General features: G+C 42.1%; 1 protein-coding gene across 5 annotated transcripts in view; it reads right to left on the bottom strand.

The window, feature by feature from the left end:
• Positions 1 to 12,226: 12,226 nt before the first annotated feature.
• Positions 12,227 to 19,686, bottom strand: part of TCF7L1 (transcription factor 7 like 1) — a 125,839-nt gene continuing 118,379 nt past the window's right edge. For all 5 annotated transcript variants that reach the window (XM_069214235.1, XM_069214236.1, XM_069214238.1 and 2 more), the window contains one exon: positions 12,227 to 14,260. In XM_069214235.1, the coding sequence (XP_069070336.1) occupies positions 13,809 to 14,260 (452 nt within the window). In that variant the 3' untranslated portion in view covers positions 12,227 to 13,808. The remainder of the gene's footprint in view (positions 14,261 to 19,686) is intronic.

Raw genomic sequence — 19,686 nt, 5'->3', positions numbered from 1 at the left:
ATGGCATATTGACTGGGATCTCAAATAAAGATCCACCATGCAGGATATAATTAAAGCTACTAGGCATGCCAACAATATAGGTATATTGAAGTGTCTCACAATACAATCAATAGATAAAACACCATTTCCTTTTTTTTTTAGCAAATTACAGGTTTTTTTTTAAGAGCATAATTGTCTAGTAGGCCTTGCAACCTCACTCAACATGTCTGATCTTATGTTATGTAGATTTATATAGCGCGCTTATCATGAGGGGCATCCAGGCTATAGTATACTCTGAAACCTTGAAAATAAATTCATCAAATTGAGATTGACGTGCATGATTGCATCCTTTCATGAGAAACACTGGAATTACTTGTAGTTGTTAGTGCTGTACAATGCACATCTCAAATATTTGAAAAACCAAATCGATTTAGCCCATAGTGCAGTCAAAATGGTAGTTATGCCCGATTACTATTTTTCTGCATGACTTACTATTAGTGGAGTTGATGGAAAGCCATAAGAAAATGTCTGTACTAACTCAATCAGGGTGCATTGCTCTTGAACCATTGTTGTGGATATGTGAATGTTGTCCTGTCATTTCTATGTCTGGGACTCACTACTTACTGAATAATGGGATGTAATGTACACTCCTTTTATTCAAATCTTGTAAGTTTTTATGTTGTGTATGAGAACGTATTATTCGCAAACCAAGCTGAAAGAAACATATAGCAGTAAAATAACAAACATTCCTTGGTGTGTGCAGAAGTGTGTGGAGAGTGGGATACGCGGACAGGAGTGGGATAGATAGGCGGAGGGCATATAGTAGGTCAGTAAGTGGGACTGGATGCTAGAGGTAATACAGACGGACAGCAAGAAACACACAACTCCCCCCCTTCTTCACCCTCCTGAACTTGATTACCATCAGGGGTTTGGGGTTTCTGAATGATCTCCCTTATGAGAATGAAAGGCAGACAGAGCGTTCTAACTGCAGGTCCGACTGTCACTGCAGACAGGCAACGAGATGTTTCTAAAGATGGGGTGCTGCGACTCCCTCGCGGGCAGAAGCTGTGTGCAACACCTGCCTATCTGGGTGTTTCTGGAGTGGTCTCTTACTCCCTTGGAAGCACAGAGATTAGATCCACCTTCTATATAGTGCAGCCAGTACACCTCCATAGGGTCAGCTTGCCCCGCGTCGGTAGTATGGCATAAGAACAAGGGAAATAGCATATAAATGGGCAACTATCGCTTGCACAGAAAATTCTCCAGTCCCCAGATTCCCATAATTAACTACGATAAAAAATATTCTTACATCAAGATCTGTTCCTCAGCTGTTTTATTCACCTAACAGCATCTCCTCCACGACTGACAAACGATAACCATAAAAAGCAATGTCAAGATGATGCCAGCACATGTGGGGCTAACTCAACGATATTCAAACTCTTCCGCTATCCACACCCACAAACCTATATCATTATATGCTGGAACTCTACAATGCACTAATTTTTATCAGGACAGGAGCATGACTATTTTGTCTATGTATGATCAAGGAACCCCGTTTAAAGTGAGTTGGGATGCCATCCAACTGCGTTAGAAGCCGAGCCACCTAGCCTGGAGAAACACACCTCTCCCGCCATCGGGTAGTCAGAAGGGTATCCCGCACAATCCATGATCTACACAACACCGCTAGATTCCAAAGCAGTGCCGCGCTCTGAATTGGGAAAGTGGGAATTACAGAACCCAGAAAACATGCCACAACCCTTACGTATTTCAAGCACTCCCAATAATGCGCATCTACCCCAGGGACTGCCGAGAAAAGAAGAAAAGGGCAAATTTTGCAACTGAGTGTATCGCTCCATCACCATTAAGTGACAGCTGTCACTTAATGGTGCTGGAGCGATGCACTCAGTTACAAAGTTCAGTCACATGCTTGGACACAGGACACTCAACTCCACTGGGATTGGGTGGTGGTATTTACAACTAATAGCTCTTCTCATAAGAAGTTGGAAGCTTTGATCATCTTGTGGTTGGGTGGGAGTAAGTGGTGAAGGGCACAGGTGTTTGGCCCTTCTATATCATAACGAAGCCAAATAGGGCTATGTTCTTGGTACATGTTGCAATACTTGCAACATTCTGGTATGCTTTCACATGCCTAAAAATGTGCCTGTGCTACTTTTGTCCACCATACGCGTCTTACAACCGGAATGATCCCCTCGCCATATTGTCACGCGGACAAACTCACACCTAAGATTAGGTGAGAGGCAGAAGCACTGGCCACTCTGCAGAGAATTTCTTTTGGCAATACCCAATAAACATATTCCTTAGTCCACATATTTGAAATCCTTAACAGCACCAGGATGTCAATGCATAAGACAAAACCACCTTTCACCAAATGCACCTCCAAATACCAGTTCACTGTTTTGCCGATCCACAAATCAAGCATGAACTTCCATTCAGCCTATGACTTGATCTACTGGCCACTTAGTTCTGACGCAATTCCTTAGAATTTGACTTGACTGTCAACATAAGGAATAACACCTACTCTAGAAATTGAATTTCTAAGCCAAGTAATACATCAACAAAATCAATTACAGTCTTGTACACCAACCTCATCATACCTTCTAAGCTCACATTTCATTTGGGGGCATGTCCTCATAAAAAGCACAAAACACTGGACCTCTTCACCTCTACACTACCCTCCCTGTCATTCTACACTCACTCATCATTGACTGATCACCATGCAATTAATTTCAGTGAAACAATCCAAAAACTCCGAAAAAACAGCTAAACCCTCCTCATTAGCACTATGACACCAATGCAACAACACTAACTCTAATGGACACACTCCTCCCTACTCAACAAATCTCAAAGGCTAACCGTTGCCACCTTGCTATACATACAAGCTGAATACCAACTAAAGACACATCTGAAAATCCAAAACACATGCTGCAGATCCCAAAGACCACCATAGGGTCAGCTTGCCCCGCGTCGGTAGTATGGCATAAGAACAAGGGAAATAGCATATAAATGGGCAACTATCGCTTGCACAGAAAATTCTCCAGTCCCCAGATTCCCATAATTAACTATGATAAAAAATATTCTTACATCACAGTATTCATAACAAGTAAAGTCCACAAAATTAATTTCACCACAAAAAATCTTTTAATTAAAATATATTAATTAAGAACCACATTCAACACAAAGATGTATATAGGGCTCTTTTCATGGTAGTCAAAAACCAGACATAGCCTCTCTTTCCATTTATTAGGACATTATGGACTAAGGCACATTATTGACATAACTAGACTAACACATCAGAAATCCTCACAGCCTGGTCCATAAACAGCACTCCAAATTGTGCCTATCCAGCATCTAGCAGGCACCATCCCCCTTTTTACGTCAAACCCAGCTAACCTGATGCCCACTATAACCAACACTGTCAACTCTCCAATCCTAGAAGGCACCTCTTCGGCCTCCCTAAATGCTGGTCCGACTGGCACAATTTCACCATGCTCCCCAATTCTTTGAACAGGCCACGGTCATCAACACCTCAAGCTAACAGGTCATCCTTGCGACCCTGTTCACGGACATAAGCACCAAAGGCACAATCATAGTCTGCCCCCTCCCCCCCCTCCTTCCTCATTGACAAACTTTATTTGTACAAATGAATTCTACAAATTCTCCTTGCTTTATCAGCCACACATGGTATATGCAAGAGTTCCACTCCCATGTTGCTCAACATCAACATGGAACTACTGTGGGAACACATTCAACAAGCCTCATCTCTTTCAGTAAAACTATAGCATGGTAGGCATCCTCACATTGTCTGTTACTAATGATATCAAATGCCTCAGATCATATACTGACCCCATCCAAGCATGGATGTCCACTATTTATGTGAACCCAATTGCCCAAGACCGAGTTTTTACTCATAAATTGTGGCATCCCTCTCACACAGATGAAGCAATCTTCAATGTGGTCTGATCAAAACCCTGGCGGTTCCCCTCCATGGATGGCCCCAAGAATAAAAAAAAAAATCTTTGCTTCCATATAGCTCCTTCCTAATCTGTACTTCACTCGTACATGATAGAGAAAGTCTAATAATTCAGTATCAACCCAGATTACTGTACTGAATTTACTTCTTTTTGCCTCCCTACAACTACCTCAGCACATTTGGGATCTCATACGGAATCAACTATCAGAATGTCTAAAACTCTGACGCTAAACTCTTGGCATTACAAAACTATGTATATACTGACCTTTTTGGAATGCACCAAATTATAGTAATAATAAGGTTCTGTTACTAATCTCTTAGTCTAAGGATGGAATATGTTACTTAACCTGTAAGCATCTGTTCGCGGCATGTAGTGTTGTTCATTCACATGCTTTGCATAATCCTGCCATCTAGTGTTGGGTCCGGATGTGTGCTAGTTGTTTTTGTTTGAAAAAGTCTTTTGAAGTCACAAGGTAGTGACTTGTCCTCTTGGTGATAATGCGCATGGGCATCAAATCCATTGTTAGATTGTTTTCTCACATGCGGGTGAGAATGGAGTGTAGAGTAAGTGTAAGTAATGAGATGTCCATGTGGCTAGAAAGTAAAACTGCAATGGCGACTGGTGTCTGGGGAAGAAGGCGGGCCCAAGTGAATTTACTGCACTACATGCCACAAACAGATGCTTACAGGTCAAGTAACATATTCCATTCAAGGCATGTGTGGCAGTCCTCCTCATAAGGAGTTGCTAACCTGTGGGTGCTGCAGTTGTTTTGGAAATTGTATGTAGCATCACCTGACCTACGCTGGCTTGTTGGTATGCTAGAACATCCACACAATAATGTTTAGTAAAAGTGTGTGGTGTAGACCATGTAGCTGCTTTGCATATGTCAGCTATTGGACTGTTTTCTAGGAAAGCCATGGATGCACTTTTTTGCAAGTAGTGTGCTCTAGGAGGTGTAGATAGAGTTCTTTTGACTTTATCATAACATGTTTGAATGCACTTAACTATCCATCTGGCTATACCAGGATTTGGATACAGGCTTTCCTTTATGAGGGGGAAAAAGCAACAAATTGTTGTTTTGTTTTTCTGAAAGTTTTAGTTCTATCAGTGTAGTATATACAGGCCCTTTTAACATCTAATGTGTGAAGAGCCCACTCTTCTCCACAACTGAATATTGTTGTGGGGAAAAAACAGCAACTCAATTTATTCAGAGGTGAAAATGAGAGACTATTTTAGGGAGGAATTTGGGACTGGTATGGAGAGCCACCTTGTCTTTGGGGAGCTGAAAGAAAGGTTCTTCCAAGGAGGAAGCCTGGAGCTCACTAACACATCTAAGTGAGGTCATAGAAATTAAAAATGCTACTTTCAAAGAGAGTTAATAAAGGGGACATGTATGCAGGAGCTCAAATGGAGTCCCCCCAAGTTGTGCAAGAACAATGAGAAGTTTCCACGAGGGTGCAGGTGGAATCTGTGGTGGAATAACTCCCTTCGGCCCCTCCATGACGGCTTTAATGACTGGTACTATGAATAAAGAGATTTATTGTCTATGCTGTAGATAGGCAGCCATTGCAGCAAGATTTAATCTCACGGATGTGAATGTCAGCCCAGAATTTTGTAAATGCAGCAGGTAGCAGACAGTGTCTTGTACGATGGCTTTGAAAGGATCAATATGTTATGAATGACAATAACAGACAAACCTTTTCCATTTTGCTGCGTAGCATGCTTGGGTGGTAGGTCTACGGGATTGAGAATGGTCATACATTCAGGTTGTAGATTGAGGTAACCAAATTCTACGACCTCAGGAGCCAGATCACTAAACAGAGTTTTGGGATCTGGGTGCCTGACTTCTCCATGGTTCTACGTGAGAAGGTCTGGCCGGCTTGGGAGCTTCTCGCAGGGAACTACAGAGAGGACTGGTAATGTTGTGAACCAGGGCTGACGGGCCCAAGTGGGAGCCACTAGTAGTAGTGTGAGAGAGGTTTGCCTGAGCCTCCGAACCAGAAATAGGAGAGGGGGAAAGGTGTACAGGAATATCCCTGTCCAAGTCATCCATAATGCTTTGCTTTTGGATAGTGGGTGTGGGAACCTGGACGGGAAGTTTGGGCATTGGCATTGTTCACGGTTGCAAACAGGTCAATCTGAGGGAGCCTCCATCTTTGGAAGTTTGGGAGGAGGACTTGGAAGTGGAGTTCCCACCAGTGGATTTGTTGCTGCTTCTTGCTCAGGTCTGCAAAATCTATATCTGTTCCAGGAAGGTATTCCGCTAACAGGTGAATGCTGTGATGTAGATCCCATTTCCAAATTGTCTGAAATAGGTGAGGTAATTGTGGAGAGGCCGTATACCCGGTTGCTTTTGTAGATGGTACATGGCTGTCATATTGTCTGTCCAGAATAGGACAACCTTGCGAATCAGGAGAGGTAGGACTGCTTTCAACATTAGGTGAACAACTTGAAGTTCTAGGTAGTTAATGTGGAGTCCCCGGTGTTTGGCTTTCCAGAGACCCTGTACTGTGAGATCCTGCAAGTATGCACCCCAATACGTGAGTGATGCATTTGCAGTGACAGTGATGTGGGGAACAATGTCGAGAAAAGGCCGCCCTTTAAACAGGTTGCTGGTTTCCCACCACTGCAGAAGGTCATGTGTTTGGTGGTCTATCAACACTAGATCCTCTAACTGACCCTGTGACTAAGATCATAGTTGCGCTAAACATTCCTAAAATGGACGCATTTATAATTGGGAATGGGGCACTATGGCAATGCAGGAGGCCATCATTCCTAAGAGGCGCATGACTGTCCTCGCTGTGAGTTGACAATTTGTCTGCAATTGAGGTAACAGCGTTTGAAAGTTCCGGACTTGTGCAGTATTGAGATAGTAATTGTGTATTTAGAATAGCCCCTAGATGCAGCTGAACTTGCAGAGGGTGCAGGTTAGACTTGGTAGCATTGATGGTGAAACTCAAAAGGTGGAAAGGATCTATTGTAGCCGAGTGTGTTGTTAACACTGTTGTCCAACAGATGATATGGAAATATGCAGACTTTTTGTCTACGTAAATGGGCTACCACCGCTAGGCACTTAGTGAATACCTGGGGTGCAGTAGTCACCCCGAAAGGGAGGACTTTGAACTAATAATGTTTGCCACCCACCGCTGAACTGAGATATTTGCGATGTGCTGGGTGTATTGGTATGTGAAAATAGGCGTCCATTAGGTCGAGCATAGCCATAAAGTCGACCTGTTGGAAAAAGGGGTCACATCATGCAAGGTGATCATGTGGAAGTGCTCTGTCACGATGTCTTCATTGAGGGGCCTGAGATCTAGGATTGGCTGTAAAGATCTTTCCCTTTTGGGTAATAGGGAGCATAGAGAATATCCCTGAGCCCTGGTGTTGTAGAGGGATGGGTTGTATTGCTTCCTTGAGAAGAAGAAATTGGACTTCCTGTTTGAGCAATGTTTGATGTTCCACTGATAGCCTGTGAGTGCGAGGTGGAATGCTGGGAGGTGTAGTGAGGTCCAGACAATAGCAATGTTTCATAAGGGCTAAAACCCATTGGTCTGATGTAAATGTTTGCCATGTGGGTAAAAAAATCCTGTAACCGACCTCCGGTGTTATATGGTTGGGGTACAGCAAAGGAAAGTCACTGTTTAGTAGAGTGTGTTGCTCCTTGTGGGGAGGCTCCCTTATATCTACTTTAGACATTGTTGTATCTGAAAGAGGCACAGTAGTAGCCCCTTGAAGAGGTATGTTGGCCCTGATGAAGTTGTTAGGAGGTAGAGGTGTTTAAGAAGGTCATCTTTGAGCCTTCACGATAGCTGGGACGGCGAAAGGAGCCCCAGGGAGTAGGTGTTTGAAGGGCCCCCATAGTCTTTGCCTTCTCTGTAACTTTTATTCTTTCCAGTGTGGCATCTACTTGGGAACCAAAGAGATAGCCTTTGCCAAAGAGCATATTATGTACATTATGTTGTATTTCTGGTTTAAAACCGGAGGTCAGAAGCCACACATGGTTCATGGTTCTCCAGCAAGGCCGCCCGCCTCTGGAATGCTCTCCCCTGAGCTCCGCCATGAACATTCAGAGCGACTTTTCAAGAAAAAACTAAAAACCATTCTTTTCTGCAACTAATTCACTCCTTTCCTTCCCTCACGTAGTTATGTGTTATTAGCGCTGGGATGTCCCTGGGTAACTACTCGCTCAATAAATCTATGGCACTCAAGTAAAATGCTGGTATTTATACCTCTAGCTGCGGTGTCAGCAGCATCCAATGCGCTACGTATTGATGTGTTCGAGATAAGCTTGCCCTTTGCCACGAGTTTGTGTCAGTGTTTTTTATGTTTATCCGGGAGAAATTGGAGGAGTTTCTCCATTTCATCCCAATGGACACAATCATAATGCACCAGAAGGCCATGTCAATTGGCAATGCGCCTATGATTGGTGGCTTGTGCCATGACTTTTCCCTGCAGAATCGATATGCTTGTTCTCTTTATTAGGAAGCAGGGTATCTCCACTTGCTTATGAGTTGGCACACTTGCAAGAAGTGATAGTGATGAGGGTGTCTGGTGGTAACTGGCCCCTGATATACATGGGATCAGATGGGGGAGAGCTTATATTTTTTGTCTACTCTGGGTGTTATGATCCTAGATCTAACAAGATCTTTAAATCTGTCCGCTGTGTGTCAGAGGAAGCCCTTTAACATAGGGAGATAGTGTGTGGCCCTATGAGTGGTGGAAAGGGTATAAAATATGAAGTCCTCTTCTAATAGGTTTTGTGTAGTGCGACGTTGTGGAACACAGCAGCTGTAGCTACAACCTCATGATAAGATGTTGCGTCATCAGGACGGGCAGGGTATAAATGCAAATCTGTGTTCCCTGGAGGGTCAGCATCGTAGGCACCCTAGGGATCATCCTGTGGTGGTGTCCCAAAAGTGTTGCGTATCCCACTATACCCAGCAGTATTGGACTGTTGAGACCCTTGAGGGGAAATGTCTAATGGGTTTTCTATAGACTGAGGTGGCGAAGGTGAAGCTGGTGGTGGAGGTGGTGAGAATGGTGGAAGAGACAAGGGCTGGGGGCCATCTCCACTTTTTTCCGCTGTTTTGGTTGAACTGTTATGTCCAGAGCCTCCTGGAAAGTTAGCCTCCCTTCAGGTGGTGGTGTCAAAGCTGAAGCCTTGTCGAGGATACATCCGGTGTGAGGCTAGATGTGGATTTGCTTTTGTTTACCATCCAACTGGTCTTGGAGTCTGTGGAGAATGAGCTCCACTGTTCTGTCGGATCGGGCTTGGAACTCTGCTTTGAGGGTTTCAGATCCAACCCAGGTTTTGGTGTGGGCCTGCAGCTCTGCTCAGGCTTGAGGTGGTAGACGTTGACGGCAATGGTTGACTCGGCACAGAGGGTCGGGTAGGCACCAAGTGGCGTTCTGGGACTAAAGTGCTTAATGCAGAAGGCTTTGGCTTTGATTGATGTTTTGGCACCTAGCCGGAGGGTGGGGAGTCTGAACCGGCTGCTAGGTGCCAACCATCACCCAAAGGCAGTGGTGGACCGAGGGCCTGTGTGTGTGGATCCAGAGGGGCAGAGTGTCTTTTGGAAGGATTGACACAATGTAGAGGGGACGGGATACCACACTCACAAGTTCTTGAGCTGGTACAATGTCCTCCATCTCCAAATCGACCTTGAGATTGGAGCTGGAACTGCCTTCTATGGAAAACGTCTCTTCTTCCACAGTAAATGGCTGTGGGAGGTCTCCTTCTTCGGCGTGTTAATGATAAAAGATGTCTGAGTGTCCTTGATGTTCCCCCACAACATTTCGAGCGACGTGTTCAACGGTTCAAAAAGGTTTTCTTTGAGTGGAAGGATCTACAGGGGTTGCAATCTGCTTCACTGTGTTTTGGTGACAAAAACAGCTTACAGACCAAGGGGCTGATTACGACCTTGGCGGATGGGATAATCCGACACAAACGCAACGGACATCCCACCTGCTGTTTTGACAAATTCCATAGGATATAATAGAACTGCGGGTGGGATATCTGTCTCGTTTGTGACGAATTGTCCCATCCGCCAATGTCGTAATCAGGCCCCAAGTGTTTGTCTCTGCAGATACTTCACATGGCAACGCGGGCAGTAACGGAAGGGCTGTTCCATCACCAGCCAGGCATTCTCAGAAGAATGTGGTGAAGTCCAAAGGAGTGCCCAGAATGGCGAGGCTCTGCAAGGGCTGAGGTCAAAGTGAACTGTCCCGATCAGCAATGGGGATGTAACCGGATATGCAGAACGGAAAAGCGATCAAAACAATACCGACAAAGGAAATGGTGTTGCACGAACCGAAAGAAGAACCATGACGGATTATAAATGGAGCGCAGGCACAGATGTCCGACCCCGGCCACGGAAAGAAAACAATCTAACAGTGGAGTCGATGCCCATGCGCATTATCACCAAGAAATTTAGTCACTCTACTTCATGATCCAAAAGGTTTTTTCAAAGAAAAACAAACTTGCACACATCAGGAGCCAACACTAGATGGCAGGAGTATGCAAAGCATGTGCACCTACAGCCACACATGCCTCGAACATAAAGTTATGAACATTTTCATATTACTTATGAAAAGCTTAGCTGCCCATTTGGCTACGTCCACACTATACAAATATCTCCAATAAATAACAAATGTATCCAAACAGATAGTGAGTGTCAAGACTATGCTGACAGGCTTCCTGGAAACCATCCTGCCCACGCTGAAGGGCATCCTGTACAGCGATGCCAACCTGGTTATGAACCGGAAGAAATTTAATTTAATCTCCCCCACACTAATGTAACCCCCTCTGCAAGATCTTCCAGTCCTTTTTACATTTAAGTTTATGTTTAATTGCATGATTTACAAGGCTATGGGCTTTAAAACCGGGAATACCTTGTTGACCAAATCCATATCCAGAAGGTTAAATAAAAAAATAAAACACACACGAAAACAAACCTTAAATGACACTCCTAGACTATCAATGAGCTAACCATACAATTTGGACTTTCTTTCCCCTCAATGGTTCAGGGGAGAACTAAAAGCACATTTAGTAAAAAAACGATCCTCCCCTTCCACACCCTCATTCACTTACGGAAGTTTACTCTGCCCCATAGCACTCTCCTCTAATATAATTTATTCATGCACCCTCACAGTGATGTAAACATTGTCCCAAGCACTCAGTAAACATGGCTTGTAATCTTGATGCTATGTACAGCGTCACTCTGTACCTGAGCTATGTACAAAGAACCAATAATAGAAATGACTCAAAGAATTCCATAGGTGAAGAAAACAACAGAAAATGATTTTCAAAGAATATGTCAGGAGTAAGACCATAAACGCCAGACGTACTAAAACAGTCATAGTTTCCTTCAAACCGAATGGTCTTCTGTGGCAAATTTCTGACATTTAAGCTGAATTTTACTGAAATTGAAACAGAAATACTTGGAAAACAAAGACAATGTTTACTTGTTTTAAGAAGTAAATATAAAAAAAATATACGCCCCACTCCGCAGAACTAAAAGCATTCACTTCATTCCCCACATTTTGCTCAGATGGATTTCACACTTTTTAACATTACATTTTTAGGTCTGGCGTCAGACAAGACCTTTTGGGTTTACAAAAATTATAACTATAGCATTCATATAAGGACTTTCAGCCAACCCTCTTCATCCATAGGCTTGTTATTGTGACATTCATATATTTCTTACGCTCTCTACAGCAGCAAAGCACATGACAAAGGGTCAGTCCACTTCAGCCATCAGCTAGCTTCTCTGTGAATAATGGCACTCTGCCCTTTCACAGGGAGCACACCTAAGACAAAGTAGTTCCCTTCAGTTCCAAATAGTACTATGGCATTGTTGCTCTCTGACACACAAAATATTTTTGCTTTTAGCCATTTTTTTTTTTTTTAGATTGAAGAGATCCCATCTCAGCATCTTCCCCAACAATAAACTATTGCAAAAACATAACAAAACAAGCACTGATAAAGCTAGACCGCTGTCAATCAATGCCAGACTGGCTGTGCAAATGCTTGTTTAATACTTGTGTCATTTCTGCATGAAAATTGGTGCACAAACTCAATTTCTGCAAAGGCTTAGAAGCAAAAGTTTGACTTTCTATTAGCTGAAGGAAAAATGACAGTGAGGGATACAAAATACAAAATACTAACATTTATAGTTATCCAGTATCCAGAAAAGGGTGACTATCAGACCCGGACAGATGAAAACTGAAAACCAAGCTAAATCACCATAAGACTCGCTTCAGACACATATGGTTTACTGTTTTTTTGTTGTATTAAAACTGCAATAAGTGATTCTGAGGAGTCAGGAAATGGTTGAAGATTTTACATATGGTGTGCAATATCGCTTGTAGGACAAGGCGGAAGGGTGTGGTCAGATTAAACCATACACTTTTAAGAAAACTCATGCCCAGCAATGCCAACTACGAACCCTGAATATACGAACCTGAAGATTTTTGTTTCTTAGTCCTTTACCTTTTCAGTCATAATTGTTCTTTCTTTATTGTTCAAACCAAATTATAATGCTATACATTCCATTACCAGAATAAAGAGAATATTCAAGTTTCCCCACTTTGGCAGGGACAAAGTTCAAGGGGGGGGGGGCAAAAAATGGAAAATCGCAGCCATTTCTTGTACAGTTTTCCACAACTGTAGTATGCCTCAAACGATATGAATTGGAGAATACATCAATACTTGTACAATGAAGGTTCCGTCTGACACGGGATGGAGAAGAGTCACTTCAGTTGTCGTCAAGGTAAGGCCCTAAATTTTTGTGCAGTACTTGATGGTTTGAAAAAACACGAAGGAGCCAAGGGCATTTGAAGACCAATGAGATGCAGCGGTGTTCAAGGAGACAGACTTTGTACTATTTTTTTTAAACAACATTTGCATCCTTCACGCTTGGCTTTCAGAATCCTTGCCTATAATCTTTTTTGATTTTCTTAAAATTTTCCAGGCATCAAGATGCTACTGTCTGTAATCTGTAGTGATGAGCCCCCACAGCATCATGCTTGGAGAGTCTTCAAATGAGAAGTTGAACTTAAACAGCTACAGGATATTTCTAGCTACTGCATGATAACCAGATTACAGGACACAGAAGACCACTTTGAGCTTTCGACCTTGTTGCTGAAGATATTACTGGAAATAAAATATGGCAGCTAGAACTGCAGGGATTCCACTGGCCTTTGCAGATGCTGGAGTTTATAAAGGAAAGAATGTATCCCTCTCAAGTGGAAAGAACAAAAGAGAAGCAAGAAGAATGTATTGATGACATCAATATATTTTCTATTTGGTAAAAACAAAAAAATATTGTCCAGAGGTTTCTCTTGTTTAAAAACATGAAGAAAGTGTTGAAATGTTCATAGCACTGTAACAGACAAAACACAACAGGGGAAATACCAAAAATCTGGATGAAGTCCAGAATTCAGGAATACTTGTAGGCATTTTCCCATCTTTAAAAAGTCATAAAATTAAAGAATAACATGCAAACCATGGGAAGAGAAAAAAGTGAAAATACAAAAACAAAAAGACTGAGCTTTTTCGTATGTACAATTCAGTTTCACCTGAAATTCAATGAAAAATATTTCTGAAAAAAAAGTTTAGATCTACTTGAAAAAACAAATCTACATAAATGACTTTTAAAAGACGTAAACCACCTGTATCTAAAGAAACTTTACAAAATAGTTTAAAAAGTGGTCAAATATTGACCAATAAAACTTTTTTTTTCCTTTTTTAATATCTAATATTGTTGAAGCGATACACATCAATGGTATAAAAAAGTGACCCCCGCCCCTCCCCCCCAAAAGTTCATTCGCCTCTTTTTAGTCAGATGATTTTGTAACCAATGAAAGAGGCTGAGATTGGAGAACTGGCAAAGCATGATGGGAATGGAGAGCAGCCTGGTAGGAGGCCGATGAAGTCAATATGGAGGTGGGCATTGAGGTTAGAGGTATGGGTCTGGAGAGCAGGGGCGAGTGGCTACTGATGGGATTGCCCAAGTGCCCCGTCAGGCTGGAAGACGAAGGTGGCTTGGCTGACAAGAAGGCGGCCGAGTGCAGTGACATCTGTGCCCTGGCCTCCGGTTTGGTCGTCAGGGAGAGAGGCTGGGCCTGTTCTGAGTGGGTGGCTGCTGGAGCTGCAGGCGAAGCTAGGGCAGTGGAGGGGGTGGCAGGTGAGTCAAGCATGCTCCCATGTGAAGAGGCAGGGCTGTCGCACGATTTATCAGATGAGAAGTACTGGATGCACTGCTTCTTATTCTGTGACCCAAGTGATTCTGAAAGAGGAAAAACAATATGCATTTAAAGTCTGTGAACTGCATAACCCAGCAGTACAAATATATTACTACCCGACAGGTACAAAACGGTCTGGAAGCAAAACTCTCATTTAACCTCTGTAATTCTTGCCACTGAACAAGCTATTACGGGCAACCACACCAAAAACTATTTGTGTCGGGTGTTAAGGAACTGGAACAATGGCAGGAGAAACACTTATAAGGACACACTTTAAATAATCTGAATAATGTCAGAACCCCTGACCCTCATTATTGGCAACCACAATCTGCTTGTTTATCTAAAGTATGTTTTTTTTTTTTATTCTCAACGTATAGTTAGGCAGTAAAGTGAGCTGAGAATCTTTTGGGTAAACCGTGTCACGACAAACATGTAACTGGAGAAAGTTAACTTATCTGAACAGGCCAGACAGCGGTATAAGTAAAGTCACCATTTTCAAGGCCTTCTGGCCAAGGCTATTGCAGTAATTACAGTCTCTTACATCATCAATAAAGTAACTGTGGTCTGGGGGCAGGCACACACAACACAATGTCACTGGGGTACATAATACAGGTACTTTTATCTCCTGGTATTACAGCAGTATACACAGGGATTAGCTAATAAATGGGACAAAGTACCCGCCTGCTGTACACTATAAGGGTATTGTAAGTCACAAAGGGGTTCCAAAAACGTTTTGAGAAACGAGACATTATAAGGACATCAAAATCCAAAGTAACATGCAATATCCTTTTAATGTACTCCAAAGGTATTTTATTCCTTATAATAAACAGTCGAGCCATCACTCTTCCTACAAATCACTTAGATCCTTACTGTCTTTTTCTTTCGTTTTAACTGCAGACACGAAGAATAAAAGAAGAACCCATACAGTGAAACTAAACACATCAAAAGCGGCTGGTAATTTCTGACAAGAGATATTAGGATCAGTTTCGTGTATTTCAGTTTAAAAACAACGATGTTTTGAAACATGGGCAGATTCTAGCTTTCCTGTAATTGCGTGGAAAAAATAAACATGTTGCCACAAAGATCTCTTTTAATAAAACATACCATAAGAAGGAATAGTCAGTTCCTATTTTCATTGCTTAAACCACAGCAGCGATTATACTCTATGACCTGCATTTTAGTGTAACTTCTGGCTTTGGTAACAGGTATTGTGAAGTCAAAACTGAAGTGCTAACTTATTACAGTTGAGTGTCTACGTAATTTCTTTACTGCAGGCCACTAAATGTGGCAATGCCCCCTGAAAATAAGGGAATTAGAGATTTACTTTTATTTAGAGATTGCAGACTCCCATCAATTGTAGAGACAGTTCTTCATTAGAAAGCACTCGGTGGATGCAAATGCTCTGTGCATTTCCCAAAGCAGTATGCAGAGTTCGAGAGACATGCAACACTGGTTCTGACATATTCTCAAGTCAGTGCCCCTTTTCGTCTTCCACACAAGCACCAATAGTGATAAATCCAACCCAAAAGAACTTCAACTTGCAAACTTCAGATTTACAAACGTGTCAGACCAACAAAGCAGTCCCCTCCTGTTACTGAAGGCGCATGTTTTTGATACTTTTGCTTTTAGAGGTTGAAAGGGGTGAAGAGAAGGTGGGTGCTGCAAGTTACATTGGAATACAACCATCATATATCGTACAAAGGATTCATAGAGGTCTTTTTTCTGGTAGCCTGTCTCGAAGGTAACCTCAGGACTGGGGTTTGAGGCAATCATTTGGAATTCTGTCAAGGTGCAGAAAAGGGTAACGTTTGATAGCTTCTGAAAAGTATTAGCTGGAACTGCAGCAGGGTAGCCAAGAAACAAACCAGCCAAGAAACAAAACTCATGAAGTGGATGGATTCCTAAACATTGAATATTGAGCATGTATTATGTGGAACAGCAGTGCAGTTAAGGGCCATAAGATGAAAGTCAAATGTTCAAGGCTACAAATCTAAAAACTCTTCTTCCATTTCAAAGAATGCAGTATTAGAAAATAAATGCAGCGCAAGGCAACGCCCAGCATCCCATAGAGCTCATCATGAGACTGCTGCCATCGGCTCCACTTGGAGACTTTTGACTAGCGGGGCAGATCAGGACAGAAAGAACATTTCAGTTACCAGTCCTATTTCAAGATGAAGACATGGGACATTGTCATCTGGTTTAGGTACGGGTCTCACAGGATTTCGTTTTATGAAGTAGACCTTTTCTAGTGGTGACTAACCCCAATGAGAACTGTTATTCAGAGCACGTGGCAACCTCCTGAACCTAGTACCCAAGGCTAGTCTCCATCTATTTTTAAATGTCATGCCCTCCCGATATGTGTAACTTCTGGGATCAAGCATGACTAATGACACAAGTTGGACACTTTCCCACTTCTCTCAGGGTTTAATTGCACATCAGATGATGCAGATTATGTGCCAAGTAACAATGTGATGAACTAATGCAGGGCAGATGTGAACCTGTGACCTAGAGATAAGAGCCTGTTATCATGTTAGACACTGCTGTGCGGCATACTACACCAGAGGTGTGGAATTTAATAAAATATCTACTTGTCCAGGGGACAGGTTGCTTCATAAATCTACTTGTCCTGTAAAAAAATCTACTTGTCTCTTTGGTGCTGTGTACTGTGGCAACAAACTATGGCAGCATTCTCGCTCTGTTAACAGCCACTCTGATTATGCCAGGGCTAATACTATAGTAGTTCTTGAATACTGGTAGCTTTCTTATTTAGCCACCTTTCTGCAGAGCTAAATACTGAGGCCCAACAGAGTGGTAAGCAATAGTTCCATGGTTAGACTGCCCTTTTGAGTCTGTGGAAACCTACTAGCTTGTGTGTTTTAAGGGTTTCCCATAGCTCTTCATACTGAGAAAGGTTTGAAATTTACTCCTGACAAGGGTCAGTAGTAAAACTTCTTCCAAGGCTGGGGGAAAAACTGTTTAAAGGGAAGGTGAACTTGTAAATGCTCCACAGATTTTTGCATGAGCAAATCTATACCTGCAGATTCTCTCGTGCTAAAGTACAGTTCAAAAATATTTTCTATGAGTACGATTTCCTGATCTACTTCTGTAAATTCTTGTGAATTCATGAAATACGCAAATCTGCAAGAATGCAAAGACATACCATGGGTGCACTTTTGTAACTTTCTTTAAGGACTGTAATTAGGTATGGCAGTAACCAAGACCTTTAGTTTTATTAAAATTCAATCTCTCTATCCATCTGTCGGCTGGCTTTACTGTGACTGATCCTACTTGCAGAACCCCCTACTACTCAGTGCCAAGATACCCTCATGGGTGACATGTTCTGTGCTCTACCAATCTATGTTACATTTCATTACAAGGATCTAATCTGCTCTTTCACAAGGAGAATATCGACACACTACATTTTTTTGTTCAGTGCTAAAAACTACTCTGGCAAGGTATGCGTTTTGGGACCAAAAAATATTTTTTTATTTTTCTAGTATTTGTTACTATGGTGACGGCCCAGCATCTCCCACAACAGTAAAGTTTTACAAAAGCCATGTCAAAAAAGACACGCATTGACAAAACCAAAAGACTGACCACCAATGTCTGACCTATTGGCCTTGTCAGTGCTTGTTTATATTAATCTTTCCTATAACCTTGTTGAAACTGGTAACACTGATTTTCCATTGTGAATATTTTTGGGAAATACTAGTATGCATCACGACATTCTACTAAATAATGCTTCAAAGAAATGGTACCTAACATTTCACAGTAGTTTAGCAAAACTTATTTTCTACTAGTTGCATTTTTGTGAACATTTTATTTTGAAAGCAAAAAATCATCAATTTAGCTTTCAAGCTTCTGCAAATATTTGCATTTAATTTTAATCAGAGAGCATTCTGGGAGCATTGTATGTCGCCTCATATTTTTCAACTATGTAACTGTGTCTCCCTGCTCTGTAATGTGGTACTGTAAATTGGCAGCCAAAGTGTGCTGCAGGGGGTTGGGCCGACCTGGCCCAAGGACAAAATAAACCTGAATACTTGTTGTCCTTGACCCTGGGCAATAGGAATGACACACCCCGGCTACACGTAGTGTTTAACTGCTAAAGATAGTAAGTACAGCCTGGGCCCAAGTCTACCTAGCTCCTTTAATGGAGACATTACCCCACTTCTAGAATGACACCGTGTTGTGTAGAAACAGGGCAATGGTAATGAAATAAGGACACAAGCACCAGCTACGTGCCACAATTAAGTGTCACAAGCTCTGCTGCCTAGGTAAACAGGGTGAGACACAGCAGAACTCTGTATGTAAGAAGGTCTTCATGTGAGTATAAAAAGCAGCATACTGCCAGCAAGACCTTTAGTTTTATTAAAATTCAATCTCTCTATCCAACTGTCAGCTGGCTTTACTGTGACTGATCCTACTTGCAGAACCCCCTACTACTCAGTGCCAAGATACCCTCATGGGTGACATGTTCTGTGATCTATCAATCTATGTTACATTTCATTACAAGGATCTAATCTGCTCTTTCACAAGGAAATATCGCCACACTACATTTTTTTGTTCAGTGCTAAAAACTACTCTGGCAAGGTATGCGTTTTGGGACCAAAAAATATTTTTGGATTTTTCTAGTATTTGTTACTATGGTGACGGCCCGCATCTCCCACAACAGTAAAGTTTTACAAAAGCCATGTCAAAAAAGACACACATTGACAAAACCAAAAGACTGACCACCAATGTCTGACCTATTGGCCTTGTCAGTGCTTGTTTATATTCATCTTTCCTATAACCTTGTTCAAACTGGTAACACTGATTTTCCATTGTGAATATTTTTGGGAAATACTAGTATGCATCACGACATTCTACTAAATAATGCTTCAAAGAAATGGTACCTAACATTTCACAGTAGTTTAGCAAAACTTATTTTTTCCTAGTTGCATTTTTGTGAACATTTTATTTTGAAAGCAAAAAATCATCAATTTAGCTTTCAAGCTTCTGCAAATATTTGCATTTAATTTTAATCAGAGAGCATTCTGGGAGCATTGTATGTCACCTCATATTTTTCAACTATGCAACTGTGTCTCCCGGCTCTGTAATGTGGTACTGTAAATTGGCAGCCAAAGTGTGCTGCAGGGGGTTGGGCCGACCTGGCCCAAGGACAAAATAAACCTGAATACTTGTTGTCCTTGACCCTGGGCAATAGGAATGCCACAACCCGGCTACACGTACTGTTTAACTGCTAAAGATAGTAAGTACAGCCTTGGCCCAAGTCTACCTAGCTCCTTTAATGGAGACATTACCCCACTTCTAGAATGACACCGTGTTGTGTAGAAACAGGGCAGTGGTAATGAAATAAGGACACAAGCACCAGCTACGTACCACAATTAAGTGTCACAAGCTCTGCTGCCTAGGTAAACAGGGTGAGACACAGCAGAACTCTGCAAGAAGGTCTTCATGTGAGTATAAA

This window comes from Pleurodeles waltl, chromosome 11 (genome assembly GCF_031143425.1).
Source record: "Pleurodeles waltl isolate 20211129_DDA chromosome 11, aPleWal1.hap1.20221129, whole genome shotgun sequence".
NCBI classification, from domain to species: Eukaryota; Metazoa; Chordata; class Amphibia; order Caudata; family Salamandridae; genus Pleurodeles; species Pleurodeles waltl.
Note: the sequence above shows the minus strand (reverse complement) of the source record. Positions and strands in the feature narration are given on the sequence as shown.